General features: G+C 45.4%; 1 protein-coding gene across 1 annotated transcript in view; it reads left to right on the top strand.

Moving 5' to 3' along the window:
• Nucleotides 1–18,128, top strand: part of LOC149984195 (uncharacterized) — an 88,890-nt gene that overhangs the window by 23,885 nt on the left and 46,877 nt on the right. The window contains exon 7 of the mRNA XM_090230794.1: nucleotides 14,511–14,624. Within this exon, the coding sequence (XP_090086920.1) occupies nucleotides 14,511–14,624 (114 nt within the window). The remainder of the gene's footprint in view (nucleotides 1–14,510; nucleotides 14,625–18,128) is intronic.

Raw genomic sequence — 18,128 nt, forward strand, 5'->3', positions numbered from 1 at the left:
GGATTTCCTGCTTATCCCCTCCTGATTCAGAGTATCCCCCAACTAGGATTTCCTGCTTATCCCCTCCTGATTCAGAGTATCCCCCAACTAGGATTTCCTGCTTATTCCCTCCTGATTCAGAGTATCCCCCAACTAGGATTTCCTGCTTATCCCCTCCTGATTCAGAGTGTCCCCCAACTAGGATTTCCTGCTTATCCCCTCCTGATTCAGAGTATCCCCCAACTAGGATTTCCTGCTTATCCCCTCCTGATTCAGAGTGTCCCCCAACTAGGATTTCCTGCTTATTCCCTCCTGATTCAGAGTATCCCCCAACTAGGATTTCCTGCTTATCCCCTCCTGATTCAGAGTGTCCCCCAACTAGGATTTCCTGCTTATCCCCTCCTGATTCAGAGTATCCCCCAACTAGGATTTCCTGCTTATCCCCTCCTGATTCAGAGTGTCCCCCAACTAGGATTTCCTGCTTATTCCCTCCTGATTCAGAGTATCCCCCAACTAGGATTTCCTGCTTATCCCCTCCTGATTCAGAGTGTCCCCCAACTAGGATTTCCTGCGTATTCCCTCCTGATTCAGAGTATCCCCCAACTAGGATTTCCTGCTTATCCCCTCCTGATTCAGTGTCCCCCAACTAGGATTTCCTGCTTATCCCCTCCTGATTCAGAGTATCCCCCAACTAGGATTTCCTGCTTATCCCCTCCTGATTCAGAGTATCCCCCAACTAGGATTTCCTGCTTATCCCCTCCTGATTCAGAGTGTCCCCCAACTAGGATTTCCTGCTTATTCCCTCCTGATTCAGAGTATCCCCCAACTAGGATTTCCTGCGTATCCCCTCCTGATTCAGAGTGTCCCCCAACTAGGATTTCCTGCGTATTCCCTCCTGATTCAGAGTATCCCCCAACTAGGATTTCCTGCTTATTCCCTCCTGATTCAGAGTATCCCCCAACTAGGATTTCCTGCTTATCCCCTCCTGATTCAGAGTATCCCCCAACTAGGATTTCCTGCTTATCCCCTCCTGATTCAGAGTATCCCCCAACTAGGATTTCCTGCTTATTCCCTCCTGATTCAGAGTATCCCCCAACTAGGATTTCCTGCTTATCCCCTCCTGATTCAGAGTGTCCCCCAACTAGGATTTCCTGCTTATCCCCTCCTGATTCAGAGTATCCCCCAACTAGGATTTCCTGCTTATCCCCTCCTGATTCAGAGTGTCCCCCAACTAGGATTTCCTGCTTATTCCCTCCTGATTCAGAGTATCCCCCAACTAGGATTTCCTGCTTATCCCCTCCTGATTCAGAGTGTCCCCCAACTAGGATTTCCTGCGTATTCCCTCCTGATTCAGAGCATCCCCCAACTAGGATTTCCTGCTTATCCCCTCCTGATTCAGTGTCCCCCAACTAGGATTTCCTGCTTATCCCCTCCTGATTCAGAGTATCCCCCAACTAGGATTTCCTGCTTATTCCCTCCTGATTCAGAGTATCCCCCAACTAGGATTTCCTGCTTATCCCCTCCTGATTCAGAGTATCCCCCAACTAGGATTTCCTGCTTATCCCCTCCTGATTCAGAGTATCCCCCAACTAGGATTTCCTGCTTATTCCCTCCTGATTCAGAGTATCCCCCAACTAGGATTTCCTGCTTATCCCCTCCTGATTCAGAGTATCCCCCAACTAGGATTTCCTGCTTATCCCCTCCTGATTCAGAGTATCCCCCAACTAGGATTTCCTGCTTATTCCCTCCTGATTCAGAGTATCCCCCAACTAGGATTTCCTGCTTATTCCCTCCTGATTCAGAGTATCCCCCAACTAGGATTTCCTGCTTATTCCCTCCTGATTCAGAGTATCCCCCAACTAGGATTTCCTGCTTATCCCCTCCTGATTCAGAGTATCCCCCAACTAGGATTTCCTGCTTATCCCCTCCTGATTCAGAGTATCCCCCAACTAGGATTTCCTGCTTATCCCCTCCTGATTCAGAGTATCCCCCAACTAGGATTTCCTGCTTATTCCCTCCTGATTCAGAGTATCCCCCAACTAGGATTTCCTGCTTATTCCCTCCTGATTCAGAGTATCCCCCAACTAGGATTTCCTGCTTATCCCCTCCTGATTCAGAGTATCCCCCAACTAGGATTTCCTGCTTATCCCCTCCTGATTCAGAGTGTCCCCCAACTAGGATTTCCTGCGTATTCCCTCCTGATTCAGAGTATCCCCCAACTAGGATTTCCTGCTTATTCCCTCCTGATTCAGAGTATCCCCCAACTAGGATTTCCTGCTTATCCCCTCCTGATTCAGAGTATCCCCCAACTAGGATTTCCTGCTTATCCCCTCCTGATTCAGAGTATCCCCCAACTAGGATTTCCTGCTTATTCCCTCCTGATTCAGAGTATCCCCCAACTAGGATTTCCTGCTTATCCCCTCCTGATTCAGAGTGTCCCCCAACTAGGATTTCCTGCTTATCCCCTCCTGATTCAGAGTATCCCCCAACTAGGATTTCCTGCTTATCCCCTCCTGATTCAGAGTGTCCCCCAACTAGGATTTCCTGCTTATTCCCTCCTGATTCAGAGTATCCCCCAACTAGGATTTCCTGCTTATCCCCTCCTGATTCAGAGTGTCCCCCAACTAGGATTTCCTGCGTATTCCCTCCTGATTCAGAGTATCCCCCAACTAGGATTTCCTGCTTATCCCCTCCTGATTCAGTGTCCCCCAACTAGGATTTCCTGCTTATCCCCTCCTGATTCAGAGTATCCCCCAACTAGGATTTCCTGCTTATCCCCTCCTGATTCAGAGTATCCCCCAACTAGGATTTCCTGCTTATCCCCTCCTGATTCAGAGTGTCCCCCAACTAGGATTTCCTGCTTATTCCCTCCTGATTCAGAGTATCCCCCAACTAGGATTTCCTGCGTATCCCCTCCTGATTCAGAGTGTCCCCCAACTAGGATTTCCTGCGTATTCCCTCCTGATTCAGAGTATCCCCCAACTAGGATTTCCTGCTTATTCCCTCCTGATTCAGAGTATCCCCCAACTAGGATTTCCTGCGTATTCCCTCCTGATTCAGAGTATCCCCCAACTAGGATTTCCTGCTTATTCCCTCCTGATTCAGAGTATCCCCCAACTAGGATTTCCTGCTTATCCCCTCCTGATTCAGAGTATCCCCCAACTAGGATTTCCTGCTTATCCCCTCCTGATTCAGAGTATCCCCCAACTAGGATTTCCTGCTTATTCCCTCCTGATTCAGAGTATCCCCCAACTAGGATTTCCTGCTTATCCCCTCCTGATTCAGAGTGTCCCCCAACTAGGATTTCCTGCTTATCCCCTCCTGATTCAGAGTATCCCCCAACTAGGATTTCCTGCTTATCCCCTCCTGATTCAGAGTGTCCCCCAACTAGGATTTCCTGCTTATTCCCTCCTGATTCAGAGTATCCCCCAACTAGGATTTCCTGCTTATCCCCTCCTGATTCAGAGTGTCCCCCAACTAGGATTTCCTGCGTATTCCCTCCTGATTCAGAGTATCCCCCAACTAGGATTTCCTGCTTATCCCCTCCTGATTCAGTGTCCCCCAACTAGGATTTCCTGCTTATCCCCTCCTGATTCAGAGTATCCCCCAACTAGGATTTCCTGCTTATTCCCTCCTGATTCAGAGTATCCCCCAACTAGGATTTCCTGCTTATCCCCTCCTGATTCAGAGTATCCCCCAACTAGGATTTCCTGCTTATCCCCTCCTGATTCAGAGTATCCCCCAACTAGGATTTCCTGCTTATTCCCTCCTGATTCAGAGTATCCCCCAACTAGGATTTCCTGCTTATCCCCTCCTGATTCAGAGTATCCCCCAACTAGGATTTCCTGCTTATCCCCTCCTGATTCAGAGTATCCCCCAACTAGGATTTCCTGCTTATTCCCTCCTGATTCAGAGTATCCCCCAACTAGGATTTCCTGCTTATTCCCTCCTGATTCAGAGTATCCCCCAACTAGGATTTCCTGCTTATTCCCTCCTGATTCAGAGTATCCCCCAACTAGGATTTCCTGCTTATCCCCTCCTGATTCAGAGTATCCCCCAACTAGGATTTCCTGCTTATCCCCTCCTGATTCAGAGTATCCCCCAACTAGGATTTCCTGCTTATCCCCTCCTGATTCAGAGTATCCCCCAACTAGGATTTCCTGCTTATTCCCTCCTGATTCAGAGTATCCCCCAACTAGGATTTCCTGCTTATTCCCTCCTGATTCAGAGTATCCCCCAACTAGGATTTCCTGCTTATTCCCTCCTGATTCAGAGTATCCCCCAACTAGGATTTCCTGCTTATTCCCTCCTGATTCAGAGTATCCCCCAACTAGGATTTCCTGCTTATCCCCTCCTGATTCAGAGTGTCCCCCAACTAGGATTTCCTGCTTATCCCCTCCTGATTCAGAGTATCCCCCAACTAGGATTTCCTGCTTATCCCCTCCTGATTCAGAGTGTCCCCCAACTAGGATTTCCTGCTTATCCCCTCCTGATTCAGAGTATCCCCCAACTAGGATTTCCTGCTTATCCCCTCCTGATTCAGAGTGTCCCCCAACTAGGATTTCCTGCGTATTCCCTCCTGATTCAGAGTATCCCCCAACTAGGATTTCCTGCTTATCCCCTCCTGATTCAGTGTCCCCCAACTAGGATTTCCTGCTTATCCCCTCCTGATTCAGAGTATCCCCCAACTAGGATTTCCTGCTTATTCCCTCCTGATTCAGAGTATCCCCCAACTAGGATTTCCTGCTTATCCCCTCCTGATTCAGAGTATCCCCCAACTAGGATTTCCTGCTTATCCCCTCCTGATTCAGAGTATCCCCCAACTAGGATTTCCTGCTTATTCCCTCCTGATTCAGAGTATCCCCCAACTAGGATTTCCTGCTTATTCCCTCCTGATTCAGAGTATCCCCCAACTAGGATTTCCTGCTTATTCCCTCCTGATTCAGAGTATCCCCCAACTAGGATTTCCTGCTTATTCCCTCCTGATTCAGAGTATCCCCCAACTAGGATTTCCTGCTTATCCCCTCCTGATTCAGAGTATCCCCCAACTAGGATTTCCTGCTTATCCCCTCCTGATTCAGAGTATCCCCCAACTAGGATTTCCTGCTTATCCCCTCCTGATTCAGAGTATCCCCCAACTAGGATTTCCTGCTTATTCCCTCCTGATTCAGAGTATCCCCCAACTAGGATTTCCTGCTTATTCCCTCCTGATTCAGAGTATCCCCCAACTAGGATTTCCTGCTTATTCCCTCCTGATTCAGAGTATCCCCCAACTAGGATTTCCTGCTTATTCCCTCCTGATTCAGAGTATCCCCCAACTAGGATTTCCTGCTTATCCCCTCCTGATTCAGAGTATCCCCCAACTAGGATTTCCTGCTTATCCCCTCCTGATTCAGAGTATCCCCCAACTAGGATTTCCTGCTTATCCCCTCCTGATTCAGAGTATCCCCCAACTAGGATTTCCTGCTTATTCCCTCCTGATTCAGAGTATCCCCAACTAGGATTTCCTGCTTATTCCCTCCTGATTCAGAGTATCCCCAACTAGGATTTTTTGGACAACCAGGATATATTGAAAGTTTACAGAATTTTGCAACTGTCGTTATGTGAGTATGTTTCACCACTTGTTAGCTGAAGAGAACATTAGCTAGGTTCTAGTGCTTTACCTTCACTAGGTTCTAATGCTACACCATCACTAGGTTCTAGTGCTTTACCTTCACTAGGTTCTAATACTAAACCATCACTAGGTTCTAATGCTACACCATCACTAGGTTCTAATGCTTTACCTTCACTAGGTTCTAATGCTACACCATCACTAGGTTCTAGTGCTTTACCTTCACTAGGTTCTAGTGCTTTACCTTCACTAGGTTCTAATGCTACACCATCACTAGGTTCTAGTGCTTTACCTTCACTAGGTTCTAATACTAAACCATCACTAGGTTCTAATGCTACACCATCACTAGGTTCTAGTGCTTTACCTTCACTAGGTTCTAATACTAAACCATCACTAGGTTCTAATGCTACACCATCACTAGGTTCTAATGCTTTACCTTCACTAGGTTCTAATACTAAACCATCACTAGGTTCTAATGCTACACCATCACTAGGTTCTAGTGCTTTACCTTCACTAGGTTCTAGTGCTTTACCTTCACTAGGTTCTAGTGCTTTACCTTCACTAGGTTCTAATGCTACACCATCACTAGGTTCTAGTGCTTTACCTTCACTAGGTTCTAATGCTACACCATCACTAGGTTCTCGTGCTTTACCTTCACTAGGTTGTAATGCTACACCATCACTAGGTTCTAGTGCTTTACCTTCACTAGGTTCTAATGCTATACCATCACTAGGTTCTAGTGCTTTACCTTCACTAGGTTCTAATGCTACACCATCACTATGTTCTAATGCTATACCATCACTAGGTTCTAGTGCTTTACCTTCACTAGGTTCTAATGCTATACCATCACTAGGTTCTAGTGCTTTACCTTCACTAGGTTCTAATGCTATACCATCACTAGGTTCTAATGCTATACCATCACTAGGTTCTAATACTATACCATCACTAGGTTCTAATACTATACCATCACTAGGTTCTAATACTATACCATCACTAGGTTCTAATACTATACCATCACTAGGTTCTAATACTATACCATCACTAGGTTCTAATACTATACCATCACTAGGTTCTAATGCTGTACAATCACTAGGTTCTAATACTATACCATCACTAGGTTCTAATACTATACCATCACTAGGTTCTAATACTATACCATCACTAGGTTCTAATACTATACCATCACTAGGTTCTAATACTATACCATCACTAGGTTCTAATACTATACCATCACTAGGTTATAATACTATACCATCACTAGGTTATAATACTATACTATCACTAGGTTCTAACACTATACCATCACTAGGTTCTAATACTATACCATCACTAGGTTCTAATACTATACCATCACTAGGTTCTAATACTATACCATCACTAGGATTTAATGCTATACCATCACTAGGTTCTAATGCTATACCATCACTAGGCTCTAATGCTATACCATCACTAGGTTCTAATGCTATACCATCACTAGGTTCTAATGCTATACCATCACTAGGTTGTAATACTATACCATCACTAGGTTCTAATACTATACCATCACTAGGTTCTAATGCTATACCATCACTAGGTTCTAATGCCATCACTAGGTTCTAATGCTATACCATCACTATATTCTAATACTATACCATCACTAGGTTCTAACACTATACCATCACTAGGTTCTAACACTATACCATCACTAGGTTCTAACACTATACCATCACTAGGTTCTAACACTATACCATCACTAGGTTCTAACACTATACCATCACTGGGTTATAATACTATACCATCACTAGGATCTAATGCTATACCATCACTAGGTTCTAATGCTATACCATCACTAGGTTCTAATACTATACCATCACTATGTTCTAATACTAAACCATCACTAGGTTCTAACGCTATACCATCACTAGGATCTAATGCCATCACTAGGTTCTAATACTATACCATCACTATGTTCTAATACTATAACATCACTAGGTTCTAATACCAAACCATCACTAGGTTCTAATACCAAACCATCACTAGGTTCTAACGCTATACCATCACTAGGTTCTAATACTAAACCATCACTAGGTTCTAATACTAAACCATCACTAGGTTCTAATACTATACCATCACTAGGTTCTAATGCTATACAATCAAATTTATTTTTCAATCAATCAAATTTATTTTATATAGCCCTTCGTACATCAGCTGATATCTCAAAGTGCTGTACAGAAACCCAGCCTAAAACCCCAAACAGCAAGCAATGCAGGTGAAGAAGCACGGTGGCTAGGAAAAACTCCCTAGAAAGGCCAAAACCTAGGAAGAAACCTAGAGAGGAACCAGGCTATGTGGGGTGGCCAGTCCTCTTCTGGCTGTGCCGGGTGGAGATTATAACAAAACATGGTCAAGATGTTCAAATGTTCATAAATGACCAGCATGGTCGAATAATAATAAGGCAGAATAGTTGAAACTGGAGCAGCAGCACAGTCAGGTGGACTGGGGACAGCAAGGAGTCATCATGTCAGGTATTCCTGGGGCATGGTCCTAGGGCTCAGGTCCTCCGAGAGAGAGAAAGAGAGAAGGAGAGAATTAGAGAACGCACACTTATACCATCACTAGGTTCTAATACTAAACCATCACTAGGTTCTAACACTATACCATCACTAGGTTCTAATGCTATACCATCACTAGGTTCTAATGCCATACCATCACTAGGTTCTAATGCCATCACTAGGTTTTAATGCTATACCATCACTAGGTTCTAATACTATACCATCACTAGGATCTAACGCTATACCATCACTAGGTTCTAATGCTATACCATCACTAGGTTCTAATACTATACCATCACTAGGTTCTAATGCTATACCATCACTTGGTTCTAGTGCTATACCATCACTAGGTTCTAATACTAAACCATCACTAGGTTCTAATGCTATACCATCACTAGGTTCTAGTGCTATACCATCACTAGGTTGTAGTGCTATACCATCACTAGGTTCTAACACTATACCATCACTAGGTTCTAATGCTATACCATCACTAGGTTCTAATGCCATACCATCACTAGGTTCTAATGCCATCACTAGGTTCTAACACTATACCATCACTAGGTTCTAATGCTATACCATCACTATATTCTAATACTATACCATCACTAGGTTCTAACACTATACCATCACTAGGTTCTAACACTATACCATCACTAGGTTCTAATACTATACCATCACTAGGTTCTAATACTATACCATCACTAGGATTGAATGCTATACAATCACTAGGTCTAATATTATACCATCACTAGGTTCTAATATTATACCATCACTAGGTTCTAATGTTATACCATCACTAGGTTCTAATACTATACCATCACTAGGTTCTAATGCTATACCATCACTAGGTTCTAATGCCATACCATCACTAGGTTCTAATGCCATCACTAGGTTCTAATGCTATACCATCACTAGGTTCTAATGCCATACCATCACTAGGTTCTAATGCCATCACTAGGTTCTAATACTAAACCATCACTAGGTTCTAATGCTATACCATCACTAGGTTCTAATACTATACCATCACTAGGTTCTAATGCTATACCATCACTAGGTTCTAACACTATACCATCACTAGGATCTAACGCTATACCATCACTAGGATCTAATGCTATACCATCACTAGGTTCTAATACTATACCATCACTAGGTTCTAATGCTATACCATCACTAGGTTCTAACACTATACCATCACTAGGATCTAACGCTATACCGTCACTAGGTTCTAATGCTATACCATCACTAGGTTCTAATACTATACCATCACTAGGTTCTAACGCTATACCATCACTAGGTTCTAACGCTATACCATCACTAGGTTCTAATGCTATACCATCACTAGGTTCTAATGCCATCACTAGGTTCTAATGCCATCACTAGGTTCTAATACTATACCATCACTAGGTTCTAACGCTATACCATCACTCAGTTCTAATGCTATACCATCACTAGGTTCTAATACTATACCATCACTAGGTTCTAATACTATACCATCACTATGTTCTAATACTAAACCATCACTAGGTTCTAACGCTATACCATCACTAGGATCTAATGCCATCACTAGGTTCTAATACTATACCATCACTATGTTCTAATACTATAACATCACTAGGTTCTAATACCAAACCATCACTAGGTTCTAATACCAAACCATCACTAGGTTCTAACGCTATACCATCACTAGGTTCTAATACTAAACCATCACTAGGTTCTAATACTAAACCATCACTAGGTTCTAATACTATACCATCACTAGGTTCTAATGCTATACCATCACTAGGTTCTAATACTATACCATCACTAGGTTCTAATGCTATACCATCACTAGGTTCTAATGCCATCACTAGGTTCTAATGCTATACCATCACTATATTCTAATACTATACCATCACTAGGTTCTAACACTATACCATCACTAGGTTCTAACACTATACCATCACTAGGTTCTAACACTATACCATCACCAGGTTCTAACACTATACCATCACTAGGTTCTAACACTATACCATCACTAGGTTCTAACACTATACCATCACTGGGTTATAATACTATACCATCACTAGGATCTAATGCTATACCATCACTAGGTTCTAATGCTATACCATCACTAGGTTCTAATACTATACCATCACTATGTTCTAATACTAAACCATCACTAGGTTCTAACGCTATACCATCACTAGGATCTAATGCCATCACTAGGTTCTAATACTATACCATCACTATGTTCTAATACTATAACATCACTAGGTTCTAATACCAAACCATCACTAGGTTCTAATACCAAACCATCACTAGGTTCTAACGCTATACCATCACTAGGTTCTAATACTAAACCATCACTAGGTTCTAATGCTATACCATCACTAGGTTCTAATGCTATACCATCACTAGGTTCTAATACTAAACCATCACTAGGTTCTAACACTATACCATCACTAGGTTCTAATGCTAAACCATCACTAGGTTCTAATGCTATACCATTACTAGGTTCTAATGCTATACCATCACTAGGATCTAACGCTATACCATCACTAGGTTCTAATGCTAAACCATCACTAGGTTCTAACACTATACCATCACTAGGTTCTAATGCCATCACTAGGTTCTAATGCTATACCATCACTAGGTTCTAATACTATACCATCACTAGGATCTAACGCTATACCATCACTAGGTTCTAATGCTAAACCATCACTAGGTTCTAATACTATACCATCACTAGGTTCTAATGCTATACCATCACTTGGTTCTAGTGCTATACCATCACTAGGTTCTAATACTAAACCATCACTAGGTTCTAATGCTATACCATCACTAGGTTCTAGTGCTATACCATCACTAGGTTCTAGTGCTATACCATCACTAGGTTCTAGTGCTATACCATCACTAGGTTCTAACACTATACCATCACTAGGTTCTAATGCTATACCATCACTAGGTTCTAATGCCATACCATCACTAGGTTCTAATGCCATCACTAGGTTCTAACACTATACCATCACTAGGTTCTAATGCTATACCATCACTATATTCTAATACTATACCATCACTAGGTTCTAACACTATACCATCACTAGGTTCTAACACTATACCATCACTAGGTTCTAATACTATACCATCACTAGGTTCTAATACTATACCATCACTAGGATCGAATGCTATACCATCACTAGGTCTAATACTATACCATCACTAGGTTCTAATGCTATACCATCACTAGGTTCTAGTGCTATACCATCACTAGGTTATAATGCCATCACTAGGTTCTAATGCTATACCATGAATAGGTTCTAATGCCATACCATCACTAGGTTCTAATGCCATCACTAGGTTCTAATGCTATACCATCACTAGGTTCTAATGCCATACCATCACTAGGTTCTAATGCCATCACTAGGTTCTAATACTAAACCATCACTAGGTTCTAATGCTATACCATCACTAGGTTCTAATACTATACCATCACTAGGTTCTAACGCTATACCATCACTAGGTTCTAACACTATACCATCACTAGGATCTAACGCTATACCATCACTAGGATCTAATGCTATTCCATCACTAGGTTCTAATACTATACCATCACTAGGTTCTAACGCTATACCATCACTAGGTTCTAACACCTTACCATCACTAGGATCTAACACTATACCGTCACTAGGTTCTAATGCTATACCATCACTAGGTTCTAATACTATACCATCACTAGGTTCTAACGCTATACCATCACTAGGTTCTAACGCTATACCATCACTAGGTTCTAATGCTATACCATCACTAGGTTCTAATGCCATCACTAGGTTCTAATGCCATCACTAGGTTCTAATACTATACCATCACTAGGTTCTAACACCTTACCATCACTAGGATCTAACACTATACCATCACTAGGTTCTAATGCTATACCATCACTAGGTTCTAATGCCATCACTAGGTTCTAATGCCATCACTAGGTTCTAATACTATACCATCACTAGGTTCTAACGCTATACCATCACTCGGTTCTAATGCTATACCATCACTAGGTTCTAATACTATACCATCACTAGGTTCTAATGCTATACCATCACTAGGTTCTAATGCTATACCATCACTAGGTTCTAATACTATACCATCACTAGGTTCTAGTGCTATACCATCACTAGGTTCTAACGCTACACCATCACTAGGTTCTAACGCTACACCATCACTAGGTTCTAACGCTATACTAGGATCTAACACTATACCATCACTAGGTTCTAACGCTACACCATCACTAGGTTCTAACGCTATACTAGGATCTAACACTATACCATCACTAGGTTCTAACGCTGCACCATCACTAGGTTCTAACGCTACACCATCACTAGGTTCTAATACTAAACCATCACTAGATTCTAATACTATACCATCACTAGGTTCTAATACTATACCATCACTAGGTTCTAATACTATACCATCACTAGGTTCTAATACTATACCATCACAAGGTTCTAATGCTATACCATCACTAGGTTCTAATGCCATCACTAGGTTCTAATGCCATCACTAGGTTCTGATGCTAAACCATCACTATGTTTTAATTCCTTCAATAGAGTCTAATGCTATACTAGGATCTAATGCTAAACCATCACTAGGTTCTAACGCTATACCATCAGTAGGTTCTTACGCTACATCATCCCTCGGTTCTAACGCTACATCATCACTAGGTTCTAATACTATACCATCCCTAGGTTCTAACGCTATACCATCACTAGGTTCTTACGCTACACCATCACTAGGTTTTAATGTTATACCATCACTAGGTTCTAATGCCATCACTTGGTTCTAATACTATACCATCCCTAGGTTCTAACGCTGTACCATCACTAGGTTCTAACGCTATACCATCACTAGGTTCTAATGCCATCACTCTCAGCTGTCTCTCTCAGATGTCTCTCTTAGCTGTCTCTCTCTCAGCTGTCTCTCTCTCAGCTCTCTCTCTCTCTCTCAGCTGTCTCTCTCTCAGCTGTCTCTCTCAGCTGTCTCTCTCAGCTGTCTCTCTCAGCTGTCTCTCTCAGCTGTCTCTCTCAGCTGTCTCTCTCTCTCTCAGCTGTCTCTCTCAGCTGTCTCTCTCTCTCAGCTCTCTCTCTCAGCTCTCTCTCTCAGCTCTCTCTCAGCTCTCTCAGCTGTGTCTCTCAGCTGTCTCTTTCTCTCTCTCAGCTGTCTCTCTCTCTCTCTTAGATGTCTCTCTCTCTCAGCTGTCTCTCTCTCAGCTGTCTCTCTCTCTCTATCTCAGCTGTCTCTCTCTCAGCTGTCTCTCTCAGCTGTCTCTCTCTCTCTCAGCTGTCTCTCTCTCTCTCAGCTGTCTCTCTCTCTCTATCTCAGCTGTCTCTCTCTCAGCTGTCTCTCTCAGCTGTCTCTCTCTCTCTCAGCTGTCTCTCTCTCAGCTCTCTCTCTCTCAGCTGTCTCTCTCTCTCTCTCTCTCTCTCAGCTATATCTCTCTCTCAGCTGTCTCTCTCTCTCTCAGCTGTCTCTCTCTCTATCTCAGCTGTCTCTCTCTCAGCTGTCTCTCTCAGCTGTCTCTCTCTCAGCTGTCTCTCTCAGCTCTCTCTCTCTCAGCTCTCTCTCTCTCTCTCTCTCTCTCTCTCAGCTCTCTCTCTCTCTCAGCTCTCTCTCTCTCTCAGCTGTCTCTCTCTCTCTCAGCTGTCTCTCTCTCTCTCAGCTCTCTCTCTCAGCTGTCTCTCTCTCTCTCTCAGCTCTCTCTCTCTCTCTCTCAGCTGTCTCTCTCTCTCAGCTATCTCTCTCTCTCAGCTGTCTCTCTCTCAGCTGTCTCTCTCTCAGCTATCTCTCTCTCAGCTATCTCTCTCTTTCTCTCAGCTGTCTCTCTCTCTCTCAGCTGTCTCTCTCTCTCTCAGCTGTCTCTCTCTCTCTATCTCAGCTGTCTCTCTCTCAGCTGTCTCTCTCAGCTGTCTCTCTCTCTCTCTCTCTCAGCTGTCTCTCTCTCAGCTCTCTCTCTCTCAGCTCTCTCTCTCTCTCAGCTCTCTCTCTCTCTCAGCTGTCTCTCTCTCTCAGCTCTCTCTCTCAGCTGTCTCTCTCTCTCTCTCAGCTGTCTCTCTCTCTCTCTCAGCTGTCTCTCTCTCTCTCTCAGCTGTCTCTCTCTCTCTCAGCTGTCTCTCTCTCTCTCTCAGCTATCTCTCTCTCTCAGCTATCTCTCTCTCTCTCTCAGCTGTCTCTCTCTCTCTCTCAGCTATCTCTCTCTCTCAGCTGTCTCTCTCTCTCAGCTATCTCTCTCTCTCAGCTGTCTCTCTCTCTCAGCTATCTCTCTCTCTCAGCTGTCTCTCTCTCTCAGCTATCTCTCTCTCTCAGCTGTCTCTCTCTCTCAGCTGTCTCTGAAGTCTGTCTGTGTATCTGTGTGTCTGTAGATGCTGATAGACGGTCTGTGTCGACCGTGAACCTTTCCAAACATGCAGCTGATCCAGTTATAACCAAGAGACTGTCCTACTCCTCTGCCACACTCTTACACTCTCCTGACAGAGGTAAACACACACACAGATTTCATATTCTCCAGCTCACTCTCGCTACAGTGTCTGTAAAAGTCTGTGACATCTATAAAGAAAGTTTCCTCCCGAAAACTATATTTTGGTATTTGTTTCATTGGTCCATTGTTGACAAGTTTTCAACATAATGTAACTTTCTACACAAATCATCCCTGTATGATACATTTAGCATTATGATTCTGAGTTTCACAGATTTGATTTGTCATCCATGAACTAAACAAATACTGGGTCATGTTGTCCTGGTCCTTAGCTGATAGTCTCCTGTCCTCCTCTCCCAGGCTGGGTCATGTTGTCCTGCTGATAGTCTCCTGTCCTCCTCTCCCAGACTGGGTCATGTTGTCCTGCTGATAGTCTCCTGTCCTCCTCTCCCAGACTGAGTCATGTTGTCCTGCTGATAGTCTCCTGTCCTCCTCTCCCAGACTGGGTCATGTTGTCCTGGTCCTTAGCTGATAGTCTCCTGTCCTCCTCTCCCAGGCTGGGTCATGTTGTCCTGCTGATAGTCTCCTGTCCTCCTCTCCCAGACTGGGTCATGTTGTCCTGGTCCTTAGCTGATAGTCTCCTGTCCTCCTCTCCCAGACTGGGTCATGTTGTCCTGGTCCTTAGCTGATAGTCTCCTGTCCTCCTCTCCCAGACTGGGTCATGTTGTCCTGGTCCTTAGCTGATAGTCTCCTGTCCTCCTCTCCCAGACTGGGTCATGTTGTCCTGCTGATAGTCTCCTGTCCTCCTCTCCCAGACTGGGTCATGATGTCCTGCTGATAGTCTCCTGTCCTCCTCTCCCAGACTGGGTCATGTTGTCCTGCTGATAGTCCTGTCCTCCTCTCCCAGACTGGGTCAAGTTGTCCTGCTGATAGTCTCCTGTCCTCCTCTCCCAGACTGGGTCATGTTGTCCTGGTCCTTAGCTGATAGTCTCCTGTCCTCCTCTCCCAGGCTGGGTCATGTTGTCCTGGTCCTTAGCTGACAGTCTCCTGTCCTCCTCTCCCAGACTGGGTCATGTTGTCCTGGTCCTTAGCTGATAGTCTCCTGTCCTCCTCTCCCAGGCTGGGTCATGTTGTCCTGGTCCTTAGCTGATAGTCTCCTGTCCTCCTCTCCCAGGCTGGGTCATGTTGTCCTGGTCCTTAGCTGATAGTCTCCTGTCCTCCTCTCCCAGGCTGGGTCATGTTGTCCTGGTCCTTAGCTGATAGTCTCCTGTCCTCCTCTCCCAGGCTGGGTCATGTTGTCCTGGTCCTTAGCTGATAGTCTCCTGTCCTCCTCTCCCAGGCTGGGTCATGTTGTCCTGGTCCTTAGCTGATAGTCTCCTGTCCTCCTCTCCCAGACTGGGTCATGTTGTCCTGGTCCTTAGCTAATAGTCTCCTGTCCTCCTCTCCCAGACTGGGTCATGTTGTCCTGGTCCTTAGCTGATAGTCTCCTGTCCTCCTCTCCCAGACTGGGTCATGTTGTCCTGGTCCTTAGCTGATAGTCTCCTGTCCTCCTCTCCCAGACTGGGTCATGTTGTCCTGCTGATAGTCTCCTGTCCTCCTCTCCCAGACTGGGTCATGTTGTCCTGGTCCTTAGCTGATAGTCTCCTGTCCTCCTCTCCCAGACTGGGTCAAGTTGTCCTGCTGATAGTCTCCTGTCCTCCTCTCCCAGACTGGGTCATGTTGTCCTGGTCCTTAGCTGATAGTCTCCTGTCCTCCTCTCCCAGGCTGGGTCATGTTGTCCTGGTCCTTAGCTGATAGTCTCCTGTCCTCCTCTCCCAGACTGTGTCATGTTGTCCTGCTGATAGTCTCCTGTCCTCCTCTCCCAGGCTGGGTCATGTTGTCCTGGTCCTTAGCTGATAGTCTCCTGTCCTCCTCTCCCAGACTGGGTCATGTTGTCCTGCTGATAGTCTCCTGTCCTCCTCTCCCAGACTGGGTCATGTTGTCCTGGTCCTTAGCTAATAGTCTCCTGTCCTCCTCTCCCAGGCTGGGTCATGTTGTCCTGGTCCTTAGCTGATAGTCTCCTGTCCTCCTCTCCCAGGCTGGGTCATGTTGTCCTGGTCCTTAGCTGATAGTCTCCTGTCCTCCTCTCCCAGGCTGGGTCATGTTGTCCTGGTCCTTAGCTGATAGTCTCCTGTCCTCCTCTCCCAGACTGGGTCATGTTGTCCTTTGCTGATAGTCTCCTGTCCTCCTCTCCCAGACTGGGTCATGTTGTCCTGCTGATAGTCTGCTGTCCTCCTCTCCCAGGCTGGGTCATGTTGTCCTGGTCCTTAGCTGATAGTCTCCTGTCCTCCTCTCCCAGACTGGGTCATGTTGTCCTGCTGATAGTCTCCTGTCCTCCTCTCCCAGACTGGGTCATGTTGTCCTGCTGATAGTCTCCTGTCCTCCTCTCCCAGACTGGGTCATGTTGTCCTGGTCCTTAGCTGATAGTCTCCTGGCCTCCTCTCCCAGGCTGGGTCATGTTGTCCTGCTGATAGTCTCCTGTCCTCCTCTCCCAGACTGGGTCATGTTGTCCTGGTCCTTAGCTGATAGTCTCCTGTCCTCCTCTCCCAGACTGGGTCATGTTGTCCTGCTGATAGTCCTGTCCTCCTCTCCCAGACTGGGTCAAGTTGTCCTGCTGATAGTCTCCTGTCCTCCTCTCCCAGACTGGGTCATGTTGTCCTGGTCCTTAGCTGATAGTCTCCTGTCCTCCTCTCCCAGGCTGGGTCATGTTGTCCTGGTCCTTAGCTGATAGTCTCCTGTCCTCCTCTCCCAGACTGTGTCATGTTGTCCTGCTGATAGTCTCCTGTCCTCCTCTCCCAGGCTGGGTCATGTTGTCCTGGTCCTTAGCTGATAGTCTCCTGTCCTCCTCTCCCAGACTGGGTCATGTTGTCCTGCTGATAGTCTCCTGTCCTCCTCTCCCAGACTGGGTCATGTTGTCCTGGTCCTTAGCTAATAGTCTCCTGTCCTCCTCTCCCAGGCTGGGTCATGTTGTCCTGGTCCTTAGCTGATAGTCTCCTGTCCTCCTCTCCCAGGCTGGGTCATGTTGTCCTGGTCCTTAGCTGATAGTCTCCTGTCCTCCTCTCCCAGGCTGGGTCATGTTGTCCTGGTCCTTAGCTGATAGTCTCCTGTCCTCCTCTCCCAGACTGGGTCATGTTGTCCTTTGCTGATAGTCTCCTGTCCTCCTCTCCCAGACTGGGTCATGTTGTCCTGCTGATAGTCTGCTGTCCTCCTCTCCCAGGCTGGGTCATGTTGTCCTGGTCCTTAGCTGATAGTCTCCTGTCCTCCTCTCCCAGACTGGGTCATGTTGTCCTGCTGATAGTCTCCTGTCCTCCTCTCCCAGACTGGGTCATGTTGTCCTGCTGATAGTCTCCTGTCCTCCTCTCCCAGACTGGGTCATGTTGTCCTGGTCCTTAGCTGATAGTCTCCTGGCCTCCTCTCCCAGGCTGGGTCATGTTGTCCTGCTGATAGTCTCCTGTCCTCCTCTCCCAGACTGGGTCATGTTGTCCTGGTCCTTAGCTGATAGTCTCCTGTCCTCCTCTCCCAGACT

The sequence above is a fragment of the Oncorhynchus mykiss genome, chromosome 4, assembly GCF_057628025.1.
Source record: "Oncorhynchus mykiss isolate SJ-2025 chromosome 4, ASM5762802v1, whole genome shotgun sequence".
NCBI lineage: Eukaryota > Metazoa > Chordata > Actinopteri > Salmoniformes > Salmonidae > Oncorhynchus > Oncorhynchus mykiss.